Source organism: Rhinolophus sinicus, linkage group LG02 (assembly GCF_036562045.2).
Source record: "Rhinolophus sinicus isolate RSC01 linkage group LG02, ASM3656204v1, whole genome shotgun sequence".
NCBI classification, from domain to species: Eukaryota; Metazoa; Chordata; class Mammalia; order Chiroptera; family Rhinolophidae; genus Rhinolophus; species Rhinolophus sinicus.
In genome coordinates, this window is record NC_133752.1 from 163,102,217 (window position 1) to 163,125,001 (window position 22,785).

Below are 22,785 nucleotides of genomic sequence, written 5' to 3' on the forward strand. Positions count from 1 at the left end.
AACAAGCAGAGAGTTCAACTTTGCAGTTCGGGCTACCGAAAAATAATCCGGTGCCATTTACCAGAGTGTTAGAGTCTTCTGAATTTATGCCTCAAATGAACTTTTATGTCTGTGGTGCAGAGGTTGCTTTCGTCTTTGGCCTGGATCCAATCACATGGAGTGGGAACATCCCAGTGTGTCATCATTAGAAGTGCAATCCAAACCGCTCATCAGTTGAACCAGCTCATATTTCGTGAAGTCACATCTGCTTTATGTCTGTGTTTGTTCAAGGATAAAAGGAAAGAAGCACCAGGCCTCCTTATGTTCCCACGTTTTCATCTCACAGGCGAGGAGCAAGGGAGGTCTGTTGCTCATCAGCCCTGGATAACATCAAACAAAGCCCGCCCGTTCTGGCAACGCGGCAGCTCATCTTCAAGTGAGCAGGAGAGGCCTCTGTGACCCTTGAGAATGTCTGTAATACTGCTACCTGGGAAAGAGTTCTCACTGTCGCAAAACATTTCATCTGAAAAAAAGTTGCATCTGCCATCATTTGCCTAACTTTCAACAGGAAAATGTTGCCACTCTATATAAGTGAATGACGTTTTCCCCTGCAACAGTGTTTTCCTCCATACTCACATTTTCCTTTTAAAAGATCCTGGTAACCACTTTCTAAGGAAGACCACATGTATGTGAAGACAATCAAGAAAAGAGAGCTCCTTTCCTTTTGCCTTATTGTTTTTGTTTTACTTTTTAGGCCTGCCTGTCACTGATAGGACCCAGTTAAATTGCAGGTTCCCGTAACTGTGTCTTTTAGCCCCTGTTTATGGTCAATATAATCCATCCAGGAATTAATATAACTAATATTTATTCAGTTCTTTTTTCACTCATTTATTTATCTGTGTGTTCATTCACTCAGGAAACATTCACTGAGTACCTACTAAGTGCCAGACATTTATAAGGTGGTGATATACCATGTAGAAAACTACAAGTTGTGATAAAAAAATATGGTGAATATTTAAATTTTAAAAAATTATTACAGTAAAAGACACATTACCATTAATCCCTCTCAAAATACCTCCCTTGCTTCGAACACACTTATCCCATCATTCTTGCCACTTTCTGAAGCAGGTCTGGAAGTCTTCTTTCATGAGTGTCTTTAGTTTTGCTGTCATGGCTGCCTCGATGTCCTGAATCAATTCAAAACGAGTGTTTTCCTTTCATGGTCATTTTGACTTTGAGGAAGAGCCAGAAGTCTCATGGTGCCAGGTCCGGTGAATAAGGTGGATGAGGACACACTAATGTTTTTATTCAACAGAAATTGCCACATACCAGAAATTTTTAAAATTTGAACATCCACAATATCTTTTTTTTTTTTTTTTTTTTTTTTGCAGTTGCAATATTTTTTATTACTTAGGCTTGGAAGTCACACATCATCAGTCATTTCCACAATATGCTGTTGGTTACAGAGATCAATTCTGTTTAAATCTGAAAGAAGACTGCATTATGGTAGAACTACTCGAGCCTGACTACTATACTCGTCTAAGCTTTATTATATTTATAAATTGTATAAATTAATGAATTAACACAATATCTTTTGATCACACCTGGTAAAGTAGGGTAACAGAGTGCTGGTTGGAAAGGGGAAGCTGTGTTAATATTACAAGGGAAGGCCTCACTGATATTTGAGCAGAGGCCTGACATAGGGGAGCGAGCCGACTCTGCAGAAATCTTTGGGAAAAGGCAAGGGCCATGGGAACATCAAGGTCAAAGGCCCTGAAGTGGGGTGTCCTGGATAAGTGCCAGGACTAGCAAGCAAGAGGAGTGGCCTAGGATAACAGGTGAGGTCAGGAAGGTCTTGGAAGGTGATGGAAGTGGAGAGCCATTGGAGGGTTTGAGCAGAGGTCAGATAGGACCTGAATTTGGAGAGGCAACAGACAGATGCGCAGGGGCAGAAACAAGGAGACTTGTAAGCAGTCTGTGGCTGTAGCCAGGGGAGAAATGATGGTGATTTGGATTAGGTCAATGAGTTGGTAAGAAATCAGATTCTAGATATAGTTGAAATGCAGAACCGTTAGGGTTTTTATTATTTTGTACACGAGGTACAAGAGATGAGAGCCAAAGATGGCTCGAGCGTTTTTAATCTAGGCAATTGGAAAGGTAAAATTGCTACACTGAGCACTTAGTATGTGCTAGACATTATTCTGTGGGGTTTATATGACCATCGGTTATGAGTTTCAAAAATTTTTGCCCCATATATACTATGCTGAAATAAATTCAACAAAACATATACATAGTAAGTGTAAGCTTAAGTGCTTCAAGTGTAAACTTGATACAGTTTTACATATATGAATTCACGTAACCACCATCTAGATCAAGATATAAATATTTCCAGCTATGGAAAGGTTTCCTCATTCCCTTCCCTCTCCTTGTCAATTCCTCTGCTAAAAGTAACCACTATTTTCACCCTTATCACCCTAAATTAGTTTTGTTTGTTTTTGAACTTTATGTAAATGAAAACATATTGTACATATTCTTTTTAAAATTAAAATTTTTATTGTGATATAATTCATATACCATAAAATTCACCCGTTAAATTGCACAATTCTGGTTTTCAATGTATTCACAAGTTTGTGCAACCATCACTACTCTCTAATTTCAGAACTTTTTCATCACCCCCAAAAGATACACACATTAGCAGTTACTTCCTGTTCTCCTCCTCCTACCTCCGGCAACCACTAAACTGCTTTCTATCCCTATGGATTTGCCTGTTCTGAACATTTCATGTAAATGGTAACATATTTTGTGACTGGCTGCTGTCACTTAGTGTAATGTTTTCAAGGTTTATCTATGTTGTACCATGAATCAGTAAATCATTCCTTTTTTATGGCTGAACAATATTGCGTTGTGGATATGCCATGTTTGTTATTTATCCTCAGTTAATGGAAATTTCGGTGTTTTCCAGTTATTGACTATTATGAATAATGTTGCTACGTACATTCATGTACAGGCTTTTGTGTGGACATACGTATTTAATTCCCTTGGGTATATACCTATGACTGAACAGCACGAACTTATTTGGGGCTGGTTTCTTTTCTTCAACATTATGTCTCTGTTATCTATTTGATGTTGTTGCATGTCCAGCAGTTGATTATTTTTCATTACATTTTAGGATCCCATTCTATGAACACACCACAATTTGTTTATCCATTCTCTGATTGATGGACATTTGGGTGGTTTACAGTTTGGGTCCATGATGAATAATACCACTCGATAACGTGAACATTCTGTACATGTGTTTTGCTGGGCGAAAGTCCTGTAAAGGACTTTTGGGTAAATACACAGAAGTGGGGTTGCTGGGTTGTTCTTTTTATTTATCTGCTTTTCCAGATCATGCAGGCATGCTTGTTCATGTTGGTGCTGGGCACTCCCTTGTCTTGCAGACTTGCGGCAGGAGTTGTTCCCTGCCTGGGCACACTTTTAGGGCCGACTCTTCTGCTTTCTGTTCCTTCTAAAGCACCTTGTAACAATCCTCTCTTTCCTATGTAATTTTTCTTTTGTTGATTAAAAAGGCAGTTCGGCTCATGGCTGCCTATGACTCGCTATGTGTGTGTAGTTACCAGCCTGAGAGCTTAAGATGATGTGTAATGGTGTGTTCCCTTACAGTAGTGGTTACTATGGGCTTTTGAGGGGCCCAGATCCCTCTCAGAATCTGATAAAAGCTGCTAGCCCACTGATAGAAAATGCACCTGCAATCACACACACACACACACACACACACACACACACACTTTTTAAAATACTTTTTAGGGGTTTTGTGGACCTCTATGAATCTCATCCGACTGTGGGTTCATGGTTCCCAGATTAAGAACCTTCTCTATTTTGTAATGCCTTAAAAATCCGTACTCTTCAGTATTCCCTTGACTCTTTAAGGTCTTTTGCTCCAGGCTGTCACTGTGTGGATCATATATATGTGAAGGACCATATAGGCATAGATAGATATATAGATCAGAAACCCTGATCTAGCTGGCAAAAGAGGTAAGAATTACTAGCACTCACAAAAGTCATTGTAATTGTGGACTCGTTCTTTTTAGTTTTGCTAGCATTTGAGAACTTTTCTAATTATATCCTTCACTAGTCCTGTTAAACAGCTTCACTAGAGGTGAAAAGGATTAGTTAGTACATTGCAGTTGAGCTGGATCCTCCCAGCCTAAGAAGGCTTGGCTGCAGGGACAGCTGGCAAGTGAGTGCAATATGCTTGCCTCTATTTCCCTCCCTCACTGGGAGCCTTCTCTCCTCAAGCCTGGGTTTCTTGTCTCACGTTTTCTTAATGGGTGGATAATTGGGTTCTACCACTCAATCTCAGAGTTCCATGCAAAGAACATTGTGGGTGAAATGAAGCAGATGATTAAACAGTCCATAAACAACACACACACACACACACACACACACACGCACACGCACACACACACACACACAAACACACTAGATCTTTTTCTTGGAAAAATGAAATTTTTTTGTTTAAAAATTTATCGGTTTAAAAATTTTACCGAAGTAATAAAAAGTACAAAGTGACAATCATTTTCCTTCCTCTGTGATGCCCATTTCCATTCCTCAGGGGTAACCACTGTTAAGAGTTTATCCTCCCAGTCAGAGTTTTTATTAAGCTTATAAAGACAGGGTGTAGGTCTGTTTGTTTCACGTTATACAGTGCTGGGCTGCTTGCTTCTTCCTCTTCGCAGCGTAACACAGGAATGCTTCTCTGCGTAGGTGCTTATCTACTATCCTCTTCTCTTGTCTTTCTTTTTTCTAATGCTTATTTTCCTTTACTTACTCACTGTCAGAGTAATGAGTTGGCACCTTAACCTCCAATGATGACCAACAAGTATTTTTAATAACTATGAATTCATGGATTTAAACATATTTGTGTTTTAATCCAATTCAGTCATTAATCTTGGTGTTCAGATAGTCTCATCTTTGTTCAGTGGGAACCTCTTCACACTCCTTTGACATGACTCAGCAGTTGTGTTGGCTTCCTCACTTCTAGGTATGACAAGTGATTTCAGGCAAGTCTTTTCTCCAAATTAAAATTAAATTTCGGATTAAGCCCCAGTTTTATTTCATGCTGTGTTTAGGAAAATTTGTCTCACTCGGTTTAACCAGATCTGCTTGCTGCACTCTTGGATGTGCCATGTCAGTTAATCACCAAAGAGTTTTGACAGCTCCCTTGTGCAGGGAAGCCAGCTAGATCCAGGTATGTAACAAATAAGTCACATCCGTCTTCTTCCTACTATACCAAGTAAGCCACAACCCAAGCAACAAACACAAATCCTTATGTCTTCCAAGTTTATCCTTTATTTTAAGAAAATGTACGGGAAACCAATGGTTCATAGAAATGTAAGCAACTGAGGGCCACATACAAATATAGTCATTCATTTTTTTCAGTTTATTGTATGGTAATTTACATACAATAAAACTCACTCACTTTAAATGCTCAGTTTAATGAGTTTGGGTAAATGTATACAGCGGTACGACCAACACTACAATCATACTTCCATTACCCCAAAAAGGTTCTTCTTGCCCCTTTGTAGTTAATCTTGTCTCACCCCGTTTCTAGGCAACCATTGACCTTCTTTTGGATAATGTAATTTTACCTTTTCTAGAATTTCATATAAATTGCATCACATTAAATAAAATGTAATCTTTTGTGTCTGGCTTCTTTCACTTAGTATGGTGTTTTTGAGATCATCCATGCTGTTTCATATATCAGTAGTTCAGTCTCTCTTTTTAGCTGCGTACTATATCAGTAGTTCAGTCTCTCTCTTTTTTTCAGCTGCATACTGTTGTTCCATTGTTCGTATATACCACCACATTTACGGTTGGGTTGTTGACTCCCTTTTTTGGGCTATTATGAATAACACTGATATGAACATTTGCATACAAGGCTTTGTGTAGACGTATGTTTTAATTCTCTTGAGTAGATGCCTTGGAATGGAATTGCTGGATCATATATTAAATATATATACAAAAGATATAACCTTATCCAAAGAAAATAATACATTTTAAGCACAACTTTATAATCATAAAGGGAAAGTGAGAAAGAAAGAAAAAAAATTTAAGAGCAAGTTCAGAGAAGAGATAAAGAAAATAGTGGAAAAAGTGACATGAGAGAGGGAAAGGAAAAATGAGTAGAAAAACCGGAAGAAGGAGATAAAACAAAAAAGAGAAATGGAATGAGAGAGAACCTAAGAAATGGAGGACGAGAACATCAAATAAATTTAAAATTATAGAGGGGAAAAGAAAGAGTAGGTTGGAAAGGAGAAGACAAAAAACATGCAGGGAGAAGAAAATGCCACAACTGTTTCTTGTATTTCCCAGGTTCTATTTCCTGTATCTGCTACTCTGTTATCTTAGCTCTCAGTTCCCTACTTTTCATATCCAGTCTGCTTTCTGGAAACGCCATCTTTCCTCCCACTTCCCAATGCGTCAATATTTTACTACTCTGTCTTTCAAACATGCAAAATAGCTGGGTTGTGTGTTTCCTTTCCCTCTTGAGAGTATAAAAGCACAGACTTTGAATTTAGTTGTTTGGGTTTGAATCCTCGCTCTGCAACTTGTGAACTCTGTGACCCTGGGCAGAACTTAACCTTCAAGCTCCAGCTTCACCATTGGTAAAATGGGAATGATAATAGTTCCTGTCTCACGTTTTTCTATGAAAATGAAAGAATTCATGTGGAGTCCTTATCACAGAGTTTGACCATTCAATGCTGCCTGCTGTTAGTGTGTGTGTGTGTGTGTGTGTGTGTGTGTGTGTGTGTGTTTCTTGGTTATTATTCCTTTTACCTCTGATTCTCTGCTCATCTTCTTTTAATCTGGGAGTATTTAACCACACCAAAATCATTCAGTGACATATCACAACCATCATGTTTCTGAAGTTCAGAGATATAAACACAACTCTGTATGTTCATCTGGAATATAAAGTTGGAAGTAATAATAATGAATATTTACATAGTGCTTTAATTTTGAACATTTTCACCTAGTACTGACAGATATTTAGTAGTAGAAGACTTCTACAGGGTCCAGGGCTGGAATTTCGTTGCCTCTGTGAGACACCACAACAAACCACAATGTGATAAATACAGCTGAAGCAGGTGTGAGGGCTGAGCTTTTTATCAGTAAATACAGGATGTGGACTCTACCCTTCATGCCAATCACCTCTGCCACGATTCCCATCATAAAACAGAAGGTGGTATTTGGAAAGGGGCCTCCTTCTCAATGCAGGATCCCTCTGCAGCATTTCTTATCTGCCTCTGCCTGTACGCTATTGTGAAAGTTTACTTGTGTCTGATTAATTTGTAGTTTTTGGATTTTTCCAGTTGCTGGCAATATTTTCCTTATATTGAACAAAATTTTGCTTTGATTCTGGATTAACATAGAAAATAATTCTTCCCCCTTTGACATGTAGATCTTCAGCTGTATAAAGTGAGAGTATGCCTAGTGCTTGTTTTCTCTGTCAGGCAATGTTTCTCAGTTCCTACTATTATTTCTTTTTTATTTTTATTTTTTTAAATGAAAGTTTATTGGGGTGACAATTGTTAGTAAAGTTACATAGATTTCAGTTGTACAATTCTGTATTACATTATCTATGTATCTCACATTGTGTGTTCACCACCCAGAGTCAGTTCTCTTTCCTTTACCGTATATTAGACCCAGTTTATCCTCTTCTAGAGCCCCCACCCCCTTTACCCTCTGGGAACTCCTAAAGTATTGTCTATGTCTGAGTTTTTGTTCCTTCATTTGTTTGTCTTGTTCTTATGTTGTTTTCCATTTTGTATACCACATATCTGTGAAATCATATGGTTCTCTACTTTTTCTGTCTGACTTATTTTGCTTACCATTATAATCTCAGGATCCATCCATGTTGTCATAAATGGTACTATTTCATGTTTTTTTTTTACTGCTGAATAGTATTCCATTGTGTATATATACCACAACTTCTTTATCCATTCATCTGTTGAAGGATATTTTGATTGTTTCCACGTCTTGGTCACTGTAAAGCTGCAATGAACATTGGAGCACACATATTTTTATGGATAAATGTTTTCAGATTTTTGGGGTAGATACCCAGGAGAGGGATTGTTGGGTCATACGGTAATTTTATTCTTAATTTTTTGAGGAACCTCCACACTGCCTTCCATAACGGCTGTACCAATCTGCATTCCCACCAACAGTGTATGAGGGTTCCTTTTTCTCCACAGCCTCTCCAACACTTGTTACTATTTGTCTTGTTGATGATAGCCATTCTAACAGGGGTGAGGTGATATCTCATTGTGGTTTTTATTTGCATTTCTCTGATGATTAGTGATGTTGAGCATCTTTTCATATGTCTGTTTGCCATTTGTATGTCCTCTTTGGAGAAATGTCTCTTCAGGTTTAATTTTTAAATTAGATTGTTTGTTTTTTTGTTATTGAGTTGTATGAGTTTCTCGTATATTTTGGATATTAGCCCTGGTTTCTTTTGCTGTGCAGAAGCTTTTAAGTTTCATATAGTCCCATTTGTTTATTTTAGCTTTTACTTCTATTGCCTTTGGAGTCAAATTCATAAAATGCTCTTTGAACCCAAGGTCCATAAGTTTAGTACCTATGTTTTCTTCTATGCAGTTTATTGTTTCAGGTCTTATTCTTAGGTCTTTGATTCATTTTGAATTAATTTTGGTACATGGTGACAGATAGCAGTCCAGTTTCATTCTTTTGCATGTGGCTTTCCTATTCTCCCATATACAGATTTAATGCAATCCCCATCAAAATCCCAATGGCATTTTTAAAAGAAATAGAACAAAAAAAATCATCAGATTTAAGTGGAACCACAAAAGACCCCGAATAGCCAAAGCAATCCTAAGAAAAAAGAACAATGCTGGAGTTCTCACACTCCCTGACTTTAGCTTGTACTACAGGGCAACAATAATCAAAACAGCATGGTATTGGCAGAAAAACAGACACACAGACCAATGGAATAGAATTGTGATCCCAGAAATAAACCCACATAAATATGGACAAATAATTTTTGACAAAGAAGCCAAAAACATACAATGGAGAAAAGACAGTTCCTACTATTACTGATTTCTATACTTTGAGTGTCTTCCCATTTGCCTAACTTCACATACCGGCCACTTGTTTGAGCCTAATGTTCTGGATGTGTTCCTACTTCATCTGGTTGAAACTCCATTGTTCTATCAATCGGCCGAGAATGGTCTCATCAGTTTTCGGGTCCCACATCACAGTATTCATTTGTTGTATTTGGGGTGGTCATATACTGTATTGTCCAAACCGGGACACTTTTGAGAGTGAGAGAGGATACAGTTAATAATTAGGCTCAGGGATGTATGGTCATTTTAATTATTGTCAGTTGTAAAACATTGCTCTAAAGTTATTGTCCAGTGACTCCTGAATTATCTATAGAGGTAGATGCTTTATGATGGTGGTAATAATCAATAGAAAGCTAGTCTGACTTGGGCATAAATCTACAATAATGATGAGAAGGACTTCATGATCATTTTTGTTCTGATGGATAAATCTCCACTCACAGAGGTCCTAGCACAACAAACTAGTTTTGTTTCAGGTCTTCCATGTGAGAATAGTAATTAATTCAGTTCCGAGACAATGAATAGCGAACAATTCATCATTCAATCTAAATATCTCTATGACATAACTATAAATTGACATAAAATAGCCTGTGTTAGAGGTGTTTTTGTTTTTTTTTAAAGTTAGGCCAGGCGTTATTATTATTGCCATGTAAAACTGGTATAAAAAGGCAAGCCTATCTCTTTAAAGTTAATTTATCTATATTAACAGTTTAATTTTTCAGCTATTCAAAAATCATTACTTTCCAATTGGAGGACTTTAGGCCATAAAATTCCCTGCCCCAATGTTCCTAGCTTGCTACTTCACTACTTCTATTAGGTCACAGTTACAGATATTCAGATAGTCTCTTTTTAACACAGTTTTGGGTCCTTGCAGAAGTTCAGCATGTCTTGAAGTACAAAATCAGAGAAAGCTAGATTATCATGTTGTGTGTTTTAATTTCGGTGACTGTACCCAGATGTATTTTTTTTAAAAGTTTTAATTTGACAAGTATTGAGCATCTTTTATTACTTTATGAAGATGGGCTTCGGAGACAGATTGATCTGGATTAACTCTAAAAACTAGCATTAGGGTAGATCTCTAAAATGTTCTGAGTTTCTCTTTCCTCATTTATAGAACTAATGCTTACCTCAAAGAGTTTTTAAGATAAATTAATGAGGTAATGTATGTGACAATCTCTGATACATAGAAGACACTGTAGAAACACATACTTATAAATAAAAATATATAAAGCTATTATATGTGTGTGTGTGTGCATATACATACAAACATTCATGTATGTATAAATTCATTTCCATTTCTTTTCTTTTGCACTTGATATTTGTGTAATGGGATTTAGAGACTTGTATTTGATTTCTGAATCAGTCTGCTTATTACACTTTTTTATTTATCAGTGTTAATGACACTTTGATAATGGAAAATTATTGAAAAATTATACATTATGATTTTTTTGACAGAAATTCCACTTATGGCTAGTGTAATGGTTTGCTTAATTTTATAATTAAATCTTGAAAAGAATGAAAATTAGCATCGATGTATTTGAATTTTATTTTTCCTCACACCAAATGAAGCAAAAAAAAAAAAAACCAGTTTCATTTGTTTTTGAGTATTTACCCATTAATGTATAAATCAGGTAATTAATGTTTTTGAGACTAAGATTTTATAATATCCCTATTGATGTCTCAACATTTAATTATATATGCACATGCAGCATATTTTCCATGAAAAGCCATTCATTGGTTTCTTTTGAAGTATTACAACTGTTGCGTGTGTCTGTGTGTGTGTTTACACACACACATATATATATATGTATATATATATATATATATATATATATATATATATATTCATAATATGTCTCTAGAAGTTGTATTATGTTGACAGACTGTAATGGGATGGAAACCTAGGCAGATCTTACTCTCTGGCCAGTGATTTATCTAATGTCTATATTTGCTAAGTCTATTAAGAAGTGCTCTAATAAATGCCTTAACAAGTCAATCTTTAATGGACTAAAATCATGTCTATTGTGAAAAAAGAGGTATTTTTAATGTTTGGTGATAAAAATGTTTTTTTTTTTTTTTTATGAGATCCTCCTGTGATAATCAAATTGAAGATGAGGGAGAGATGTCTGATGGATGCTGTCTTAGGACTTTTAAAGCTGTTGTACAGATGCCAGATTAGATACGTTCTAAATAACCTTGAGGCATATATATGTAGAATTGTAAACAACATTTCATATGAGACAGATTTTGAGAGCTTCAATAAGACACACCTGCTCCCAAACGGCACCATTGCAATGGCAGAACTTTGAATTGGGTTCAGAGGATCTCGGTTCAAATTCCTTACCAACTTTGTGCACTTAAGAAAAGTCTCAGTTTCCTTCTCTGTAACATGGAGAAAATGATCCTGGTTAACTCTTAAGGCTGTTGTGAAGATCAAATGGTCTTTGTTATTAATATGTAGTTCTCGTTATAGTTTATAAAGTGCTCCCTGGTGGTGAACTGTAATGAATAAACCAAGTGGTACTAACATCCCTACCACCTAGGGGCCAGTCACGTGCCAGGGCATTTAAACATCCTATGTACGGTTGAACTTGTTCATCTTTATAATTTATTTTTATCTAGAGATTCTATCATGAAGGACGTAGGCAATTCACTCTCTGAGTTTTTGCTTCTTTATCTCAGAGAAGCGAAAGGTCTGGTTTTATCAGAAGCCCCTTTGAGTTCTAACTTTTTGGTATTCTACAAGCCTGTAACTACATAAGGCCATTTCTCTCCCTTGTCAGCAGTAAAATGGCTGACTTTAGCCTAGAGGAAGTTATCCTGCAGTTTTCATGGCTGCCCATCCATGTGTTGTGATACATTTTAATGTTTCTTAACACCTGCAATAAATTCTCTTTGGCAACATTCTAAAGGACACTTTCCCTCTTAGATACACTCTCTATAATTACCTTAGGCTATGATCAGAGGAGGTAGAAGTTTACTTAGAACTTTCTGTGCTTTAGCAAAACACACTCCTTTTTAAAACCTCTAAGCATAAAGAGTATTAGTTCCCAAATACTCTGTTTCAGGATGCGTTTTGTAGAAAAACTGAAAAACAGAGAGCTACAGTTATATTTTATTTTTTAGGCCAGTGAATATGTACCTCTCCCCAACCAACTCTGAATTCTAATTGCTCCTCGTCTGCCTGTCCCTTACCCCAGGGAGAGTTTTCTTACCACTTTCCATTTTATCATTGGGAAGGTCCCATAGTCCTCATTGAACTCTGCTGCATCCTGTTTATATCATAAAGAGAGAAAGAAAAGCTCCAAGACGCCCTCCCTCCCCACCTTTCTCCACGTGGAGATAATAAAGCCCTTGGCAACCTGTTCTCTTGTAATCAGTATGAGGTAATTTTATAAGCTACCATGAAAGAACCATTTGTTGAATGCCCGCTTTGTGACAGGCATTTGCTGATGGTTTAATATGCCTTGTCTCATTTAAATCTTAAAACATGTTTAGGAGGGAGGAGAAATGAAAGTGTTCCTTCCACCATTACCAAAGGAAGTTGCTGGCTACTAGGTAACTTGAACTTTATGTATAATAACCCCAAATGGAGTCCTGTAAACAGTTGTGGGGTGCAGAAATTGCCTTAGATAGAAAAATTTTAGAAAGTGCTTTTACAGGTGCAAAGCAAGCATTTCAGAGCTATTTAGATAGGTATTATAAGTGGAGGTTTAGACCAGTTTCCTGCCAGATTTACACAGAATCATGTGGGAAGTTTAGTTCTTTGACTTACAATGTTACATGCTGTGCGTTATGTGCTCTGCACTATTTGAATGGCTTTAGTATTTTTCCCTCCACTAGCATTTATAAGTAAGCTAAAGATACTCCTGATTCTTTCAATTTAAAGTGAACACTTTTGGGAGGGGGGAATTTCCTTCCACAGCAGTAAAATGGATAAGTGAATGAATGAATGAATGTTCTAATTCTAAGGCATTGTTCTTATAACATTGCCTGACTGAACAGAGCACGTTTTGTCCGATATCTGGCATTTCTGAACTTGTGCAATTCTGCAAAATTTTTGGCCTCAGGTCTTAAGGTTAAGCTTTTTAAAAAATTTAACTCAAATGACTTCCTTTTATTTGTGCTTTTGGTGTTTGCTCTCTGAGGCCATCCTTTCCTTTTTGATTTTTCTTTGAGTCTTGAAATGCTGAAGAGATTGTCCTTACTTAATGAACGAATGACACTGGGCCCCTTTCTAATTGGAACCCCCCTGTAAAACCTATTTGTTAGCAGTGTATACACCTGTAATGTTAAAGAATAAGCAGGCCAAGGGTGGATGAGAGTGGGAAGCTCTGAAATAGCTGGATTCCTGCTTGCTGGAAAAACCTGGGAGGCTTGTGCAGGGCTCCATGGGTGCTGGTGTTAGTGATTGTATCTGCATATTTTAAAAGATGGTACAAGGTAATGGAGATTACATCTGATGCTCACTGCCATTCTGTTTCAGGATATTTGAAAATTTTGTATAGAAACACATTGTGGCACCTCACAGCAAAGGGGCAAACACCTTTTTGTGAATTGGGCACTTTCGGTTTGTGTTCAAGTTTTACCTGACAACTACTTTTTGTTGCTCTTTGCTGAGAGCTCTGTAAGGGTTTTGTTATCTCTCAATCTTAGTGAAGCTGTTGCTGAAAAAATGAAACAATATTAATAAATACCTTGCATTTATAATAGGGCTGTAAAGTTCATAGAGTGCTTGCACACAGAGTATCTTTTTACATATCTCAGCAGCCCTGTGAATTAGGCGTGGCAGGTATTATTAACACTTTTATTATGCAATAAATTGAGAATCAGACAAGATATGTCACTAGCCCAAGACCAATATACTTTTTTTTTCTAAAAGAGGCAGAGAGAATTAAACACACACACACACACACACACACACACACACACACACACACCCCATACACCCATCACCAATACCACCACTACCACTGACAAAAGCATTTTTACAAAAGTGCCCTGCATTCCCTCTCATGAACCAAAATAGTCCTGCACTATTAGTTCCCATGCAGAAACAGATTGGTTATTTACTGTAATAGAAAATGAGATGTCACCTGTGGGAGACCATAAAACTAAGGCCCTGCAATTAGAAAGGGCTTTTGAAATCTAAGGCTTTGTACCTCTGACAGAGTAGGTGGAAGTTGTTCATTTGATCACCATCACTTTCCCTCGTCCTTTACCCACCCCCACATCTAATAGGTTTTTAAGCCTATTGATTCTGCTGTTGCCTTTGGAATCTATGGCTGCTCCACCATTCCTCAACAGTCCAAGTGCCGATCCTCACTGTCCTTTAGCATGCTGTCATTGGGCTTTTGTGCTGGTCTACAAACATGTATTTGTTTGTGCTTGAAAAAATTTGTATATTCTCTTTGTAGTTGCAAACATATATAAAATAATTTCTAGGGCTTATAAGATATGTTGCCAAGAAAACTGTTTCCAAGTCTATTTATTTGATTTTCACACATATATGTCAAGTGGTGATTCTTGTGTCATAATGTAATTTTGAGGGCTTCGTAGCTCACATCTAGAAGGTGTCTGTTTTCTGCTACTTATAAAATATTTACTCATGTACATAAATAACTTTTAAACCAGGAATTAAGAATTATAGCCTTGTGTGTATATGGGGGAGAGGCAACCGATAGATTTGTGTTTATAATTACAAACTATATTTAAAAAGTCATTCTGAATTTTTAAAATTCCTTTAAAAATGTACAGTTGTATATCTTGGTCATTTATGCCATTACAACCATAAGTAAGTGAAATTTGCAAAGCTATCAAGTCCATCATTTAATTTTATAATGAATTTAAAGAGAATAATAGAAAGAGCATGTATAATGTGGTGAAGAATGTGGCTAAAGTCGATATTTGAGTTGACTGAATTTTATTTTTGTAATACCTATTTAAAAAAATGAGAATGATCCTAAATATTAAAACAACAACCAAAATAAATTTGTCGTATTGAGTTCATACAATTTTTTGTGAGAAAAATGAAAATAATATTTGGATTATCTATATCATTACTCCTTTGTAATAGGACATTGGGAATTGACATTTGTTCTCGATTGTAATCCATTCCACAAACATGCAAAATTATTAGCATATGGAAGAATTCTTTAGTCAAACTTCTATTTTCCTCATTAGAAGGATAAACTATATTTTGCTTTTTGACTTAGAGATATCACTAATAATATTATTCCACTATGATTTCCTATCTTGATATTGAGTGGTACCATTAGGAATATAATTTTGGTTTAGTGTTTTGTTTTTTTGTTTTTTGCTTTTTTGCTTTTGTTTTGCCTTGTTTTGTTTCTTACAACACTCTGTGTCTTAGATTTCCATACCATATTCATCCCAGGTAGGTGGAAACTTGGATGGATAACTGAAATGTGATTGTTGTGGTTGCTGTGATTGTGTGTACTTTTTGCATCCCTTTGATGTCAAAGATAGATACCATGAATAAATAATTAATTGTGCAAGATCAGGAAAGGCAGTGAAAGTCACTAATGTTATTCTATTTGCTTTCTGAGGTCAGGTATCCCATTTTAATTAAGAACTGTCTTCTAATATAATGATTACATTGGTTTGATTTCTTTATAAACTATACTAGCTAAAATATCCTTTAAGAAAATTAAATTAATGAAGAACGGGGTATTTTAGCAGTCTAAGAAGTTATGTGACAAAGGATGTTATTGAGAGAACTTAAGAGTTGGCCAGAGGATGGGCTAGATGACCTTTAAATGTTTTTTATTGTTGGGGATTCCAAAATTCCAGTGCTAGGCTAAAGGAAAATTTATTTAAGAAAGACTGGTCGCCTTAGTTACAGTGTTTTTGTTTGTTGTTTTGTCATAGACTGCCTCTTTAAGGTATGCCCTATGAATCGATACTCTGCGCAGAAACAATATTGGAAAGCTAAGCAAGCCAAACAAGGGAACCACACAGAGGCAGCCTTGCTGAAGAAATTACAGGTAAGGGCCAGGTTTCTATTTGTCTGGATTAGGCTAGACCAGGTACAGCAATAACGAAAAATCTATTTTGTAGCTTAGTGATTTTACTCAATACACAGAGATTTAGAATAGTTGTAGTAACACATTAAAACTGGAAGGGACTTTTAAGTTATAGGTTGTGACTATGGTATGGAGGTAGTAATACATTCCTACTGCTGTTTTTTAGAGTTTGCCAGACTAATTCAGAGATTCACCTCTAACTGCAAAACAACTCAAAATCTCTATAGGAATATTAAATCTAGTTATATTTTACTTGGCATTGCACTTTTTTTTTTTTTTAAGAATATTGAGAAAAAAATAAAAGTCTGGTGTTTCTAATTTGGGCTGAGTGTAAAGAATTTTGTATCGTTACAATTTCTATTACTTTCAGAGTTTAAACTGTACTTTGAGACTTTTGAAATTTACCTACTATCCTGGTTGGTTTCTCTAGCAATATTCCTTCTGAAAGTAATTTTTATAAGACCAGAGAGCCTAGTACTTTTCTGAAGTTTCCAACATAAAAGCATTCCGAGATATTTCAGCATTAAATTGAGAGAATTATCACATTGTTGTAATCATGTATTTAATTATTCCTCCCCACCCCCAAACACCAAGAATAAACCAGTCAGCCTATTTTATTCATGGTTATATTCTTTGCTCATATAAAAAAACCCCAAAACCTTATTTCTTTCTCAGTGATTATACTCTGTTTACTATGTTTCCACACTGAATATTTGATAATCATTTTACAGCATGCTGCAGAACTGGAACAAAAACAAAATGAATCAGAAAATAAGAAACTGTTGGGAGAAATCGTGAAATACAGTAATGTTATACAAGTAAGTATCTATTTACTTTCTCTTAAAAGAGGTGAATATTTTATTAGAAATTTGCATACAGTAGGAATGCCAAATAGCATTAAGATTTTGGGATACAATAGTTTGTTTTTTGGTAGGAATTATAGATATTGTGATATTTTCAGTTGCTATTCACCACACTATTCTATATGTTTGGGAATATGCCTACTGTGTACACATAAAGAAGTGAGCTTATCTAGATGTATGCACAAGTTATTACCTCAAAAGGAAGGAGATGGGGAAACATAATTTCTAAAGGCCCGTAAGAATATATAGTCCTTTAGTATTAGTGGAACTAAGGTGTAACATATGAAGCTTTATCTTTTTATTTTGTAGAGGGAAGAACCTTTTCAAATTGTACTTTTAGATGGAAATCGCCCTTGCGTTGTTATTAGAAGATCTTCTATTTCAATTAGTATGCACACTGATTTATCTCAACTGCATTCCTTTCTTGTGCTTCACTTAGATCTTTAGATTTTTACTTGGTTGTTTGTTAATATACGCCCCACCTTGTTCCAAAAAGAATGTAAGGCATTTATAAAAATACCGCATAACAAAATAAAAAAGAAATAAGTAAGGCAACTGGGTCAAAGGGAAAATAATTGTTAAATGAATAGAGTAAAATTGGGTGAGGCAGGTTTATAAAAACCGTGTTGTAAAGTCTGGTAAACTTGGGCTCGAAGCCTTTTTGTTGCCCCTTAGCTAAAAGGGAAGCATAATGTGTTACAGCTTTCACATAGGAGGCTAATAACAGAGAACTAAGTCAGAGGTCTAGAAGTAAAAACATTCCCAGGAAGAAGACCAGAGAAGTATTTCTCCAAAGAGCTCTCTTAAAGAGAACACTATTTAATATAGTAAACAATAGTAAATAGTACAATGAGGCATTTCATAGAACTCTTTTAAAAAATGATATACCCTGATGTTTTGTTAATGGATCCGAGTAGTTCTCTGATGGAACAAGATGAAGGTGATTGGCTGCGTCTACAGCTCCTTGAATGTATGAGTGAATCTACTGATAGATTATGTGATACCTGGGGCTGCATGTCCCTTGGACAATCCTCCATAAATAGAGTTTCTCTTATCAAGTTTTGATGACTATTAAATTCTGGCAAATGAAGCTTATTTTGCTGAAGTGCAAATATTTGCATGACGAGTTAGGGGCTTCGTCATGGGCTCTAACCTGATAGATCCCAAAGGAGTGGGGTTGGCCCAGTAGGGTTTTCGTTGGTTTATGGTAAAATGAGAACCAAGGATGTCATAACGAGTTTTTCAAAAAGCTGATTTCTTTTTTCAATTAAAGAACTACTCTGTATTTTGAGATAATTTCCCTCTGATCGTGCATTAAAATAACCATTCTTTTTTGAAATTGTAGTAATAGACAGGTAGGTTGTTTTAGTTTTCCCACTCAGTAAACTAATGTTTTGGAAAAATTTTGTCCATAGAATCCAAAAATTCCAAGAAATGGTGCTTCTATTCTCGTCTGAAAAGGGGGTGGACTCAGTACCGTCTTGTGGAAGTTGCACAGCTTGTTAGGACGAGCAGCCTGCCTCCTCGCGGAGGAAATAATTCGGGCTGTCCGCGGGCAGGGATGGTTCATAATACTAAGTAGGTCCATGCATTATTTTAGTGTCGTAGTTTTTCTTTAGGATATTCTGTTTTTGTGGTTGTGCGGGAATTGAGAAAGGATATGGTTTGGGGCAACCTCCATTTCTCCTTTGAAAAGCCTGGTTTTATTCTATTATTTATCAGTAGATGACTCCCCTGGTTTGATTTCCTCATGTGCCCACTACATTATGAAGCAGAATTAGGGGTAGAGATGAGGAGGAACCCAAAGAAGGGCATCTCAGAAGGATGATGAGTGTGGAGTCTGAAAAGAGCTTCTTAGTTTAATCTGTAGCCCAAGCTGTGCTATGTGGGCGCACGGTGTGCGTATACATGTATACGCGTATTTAACAGAGGTGCTCAAAGAACAAGGCAGTAATGTATGTCTTTTCCCTACAGCTACTGCATATAAAAAGCAACAAATATCTGACTGTCAACAAGAGATTACCTGCTTTACTGGAGAAAAATGCCATGCGTGTGTCCTTGGATGCTGCTGGAAATGAAGGGTCGTGGTTTTATATTCATCCCTTCTGGAAACTGAGAAGCGAGGGTGACAATGTATGTAAATATGAATTTAAGAGAAAAACAGTGTGTTCATGAAAACAGTAATTCTTAATAAGTGAGAGAATCAAGAAAGTGGAAAGGAAGAAACTAGAGTTTTCAATTTTCAACATATTCTTTTTATGTTAACATCTTTAGTAGGTTAAAAGCATTTATTTCTAGTACAACTTGTACTCAGGAATTGTAAAAGGACAAAGTTCAGCTAATTGAAAACTCATTTCCAGCTAGAATTTCTGTCAGAGAACTTAAGTAACCTCAGTATATAGTGGCTGAGCCTGAGAAGAGAGAGGCAGAGTTTGCATCTCTGCCTAATCATGGAGGAGGATGGCTGTAAGAAAGAACTGTGCTTAGAACGTGGTGTCTCCTCCTTTGAATTAACAGAGTAACACAGTGGATCATGGCAATATTTCATTTTCTGGCTCCATTATCAGCTGTTTACATCTATAGTCCATGCCTCTTAATAGATGTATAATGTAGAAGAAAGTGTAGATTGGCACCTTCTCATTGACAATGAGATTTAACATATGATGTGGAATATGTGCATATTGTATCATGTAAATTTTAGTAGTTCCTAAAATATTTGCCGCTGCTTTATAGAGTAGGGAAAATAAAAATTATGTGAAATGAGTCAGTAGGCTCAATAGTTAGATATTTTTGTGTGTAATAGATAAAGTATGAGGTGACAGTCCCTAATGCTGGTTGACACTGAATACTGGAGTAACTTTCCTAAATAGAATACCTTACAAATATGGGATCAAGTGATCAAGAAAAGTAGTTGAGATTTAAAAAAATGAACGTTATAAATTCAGAGCAATATAAAAATATAATTACTCTGGCAAAGTTTTCTCAGTACATTGATTACATTTTAAATGTTGTAGATGTCTCTTGTCTTAGAAATGTCTTCTTTTATAGTGAATCTATTTTTCCAGTGAATTTTGAAGTACAAAGTCAATTCAACAGGATGCAAGCTTCATGGTTTAATTTGGTTAATAAATTATCTGGTGATATCCTCCTTAGGTAAGGTTTGGGAGAAGCATGGCATGCAGGAATGGAATGCACTTTAAGCCCTATGTTGGATTCCTTAAGATATAAGTCCTACTTTTTTCCTTTTGGCATCAAGTGATGTGTGCTGTGAGCATGATATATATTTTAATTTCAGTAGGTAGTTAATTACAATCAACTCTCAGTTATTCAGGGACTGATTATGTTTACGAACAACCTATGTCTTTGGATGCCCTTTTTTGTAATGCTCCAGTCCCCCACTGAGTGTTTTCCCTGTGTGTAGGTGGTTGATGAAAATTGAATGTCAAAACAAAACCTGAGCTTAATCTATGAAGGAATACAATGAAATGATTGGATAAATTGGAACCCTTAGATTAGCTATAGATTTTATTAATGCATTTTATCCTGTTTATTTATCTATTCCTTTCCCTGCTCCCAAATGCCTTTACAGAGTCAACAGAGAGTTGAATGTAATGAACTATTTCAAATAATTAGTTGCATTGGGGAAATAAAAACAACCTACCATCCAAACACTCCATCTTGGTTAAAATGGACAATATAATTGTTAAGTGCAATAGAAATCCTCCTTATGTAGATGTGCTCCATAAAGCATGGCTAAAACAATCTTCCACATTGCTTTTTGCTGAAACGGCTCACTGTTTTTTTCCTCACCACTGTGTAGCTTTTGTCTGTGATTAAGGATCTGTGAAAGCATAAGCACATCCACAGCCGTATATTTACCACATAAATACTTGTACTGTAATGCTCATTTTCTTCCCTAGAAATATGCAGCATTTTCTAAAACATAAGCCTACTGTATTTTATTGAAGGCAAATGGAAATATTATCACTTCATAACAAGTGGTTTAATTTTTACTGATTTTTTAAAAAAGAATATTAAACTAAGAAGAGGAAATTGCAAGGTTCAAAGGACTTCTAACATTATATTTTACAACTTAGCAGTTAGTTAAGTTGCAATTAGGTTGTGAGTATCCAACATGATGTTTGGTGACTAAAATAAAATGCAAGAATGAGGCTGATGGTAGTCTGGGGGGAAAAATGCTCATATCCTCAAAAGGCAATGGTTTCTATCATTTAAGAGCACCTCTGGTCATATGTCTTATAGAATTACGGGGTAGTTTTTGGGGAAAATTCGTGGATTCCTCAACTTTCAGCTGTGTCTAGAAGCCCTTGCTTGCTACTGAGTAGTTAGAAAGTCATTGGGGAGAGCCTTGAGCAGAGAACATAAATGTTTCATTTTCATTTATCTTCCCATGATTGAGTCGTTAATTTTTCATTTTCAATTTTGATCTAAGAAGACATTAGTTCTTTAGTGTGATGATAGATTTGAAAAGGGTAAAAGCCCAGATTTCATTTAATTTAGAGTAAAATTCACATTTTAGGGCAAGAGCCTCTTCAAATAGCAAGTTGATTTTGCTGTGTGGCAAAACTGGATACCTTGGATTTCTAGCAAAGGCAGGACTAAAATTCTGGTGTTTTTGGCTTCTACTACGATGTTATTTTTACCATATCAGGTGCCACTTCAAAAGAAGGGTAGCTGCTAAGATATTTTTGGTAAAACCCCAGCTTGAATCTCATGTGGCTATCATCTAGAATCAACAGAAGTGCCTTTGGAATTGCAGGGTTTTTTTTTTGTTGTTGTTTGTTTGTTTTTTTAAAAGATATTTGTGCAGTAGAGTGAATGTGATGTGGCAGAAAATGACTTTATGCTCAAGTTCTGTACTTAATCTACAGCTTCTCGGAAGGCACCTGACCCCATCAGTGGGTCAGCCCCTATGCTGCTCTCTTCTGAGAATTTCCCCAAGTTCCATATTGACCAAGTTATCTAATTAGGTGTGAATTCTTTGAGCATAGGTACTTACACACTTTTGTATTCTTTCTGGTGCTTCTCATCTTACTGTTTTTATTTCTCATGATTGGCATCTTGTCCATTTGATTTTCAAGTTTTATTCATCTTGGTTAGTCAAAATAATCATCAAGAACATGACCAAGGACCTGGAGATTAGTGAATTAATGTTAGATTCTCCTTGTGAATACTGTTCTTATGAATCCTTGGAGTTTGGAACATTTTGGATATATGGTTGGTATCTTAAAAATATGTAAGACTTTATGGGTGGTGTTTCGAAGTACATATAACATATGGATTGGCTCAAGGCTTACAGACAACTATAATAAAATAGTAAGACCTAGAGCAGTGAATATACATGCAACCAAAGTATTCTCTTAATTGGAGTTGTGGAGGGTGCAGCTCAGCTCCAAGTCCAGTAGCCATTTTCAATCTTTAGTTACAGTGGGCACAGCCCAGCATTCCATGTGGGAATTGAACCAGCAACCTTACTGCTGAGAGCCCATGCTCTAACCAACTGAGCCATCCAGCTTACCCCTCTGGTAGCTCAGTGCAGCTCATTGTCTTCAATCTAGTTGTGGAGGGTGCAGCTCACTGGCCCATGTGGGGATCGAACTGGCAACCCAGTTGTTTAGAGCTCGCACTCTAACCAACTGAGCCATCCACCCATCCTTCATGTTGATTTTTATATTTATATTTTTGTTTATATTAAGTTTTAAAAACACCAATTCATGGTTCAAAGATAGAAAACAA

General features: G+C 36.3%; 1 protein-coding gene across 1 annotated transcript in view; it reads left to right on the top strand.

The window, feature by feature from the left end:
- Positions 1–22,785, top strand: part of ITPR2 (inositol 1,4,5-trisphosphate receptor type 2) — a 431,615-nt gene that overhangs the window by 69,060 nt on the left and 339,770 nt on the right. The window contains exons 3-5 of the mRNA XM_019737570.2: positions 16,011–16,126; positions 16,897–16,983; positions 19,003–19,161. Of these exons, the coding sequence (XP_019593129.2) occupies positions 16,011–16,126; positions 16,897–16,983; positions 19,003–19,161 (362 nt within the window). The remainder of the gene's footprint in view (positions 1–16,010; positions 16,127–16,896; positions 16,984–19,002; positions 19,162–22,785) is intronic.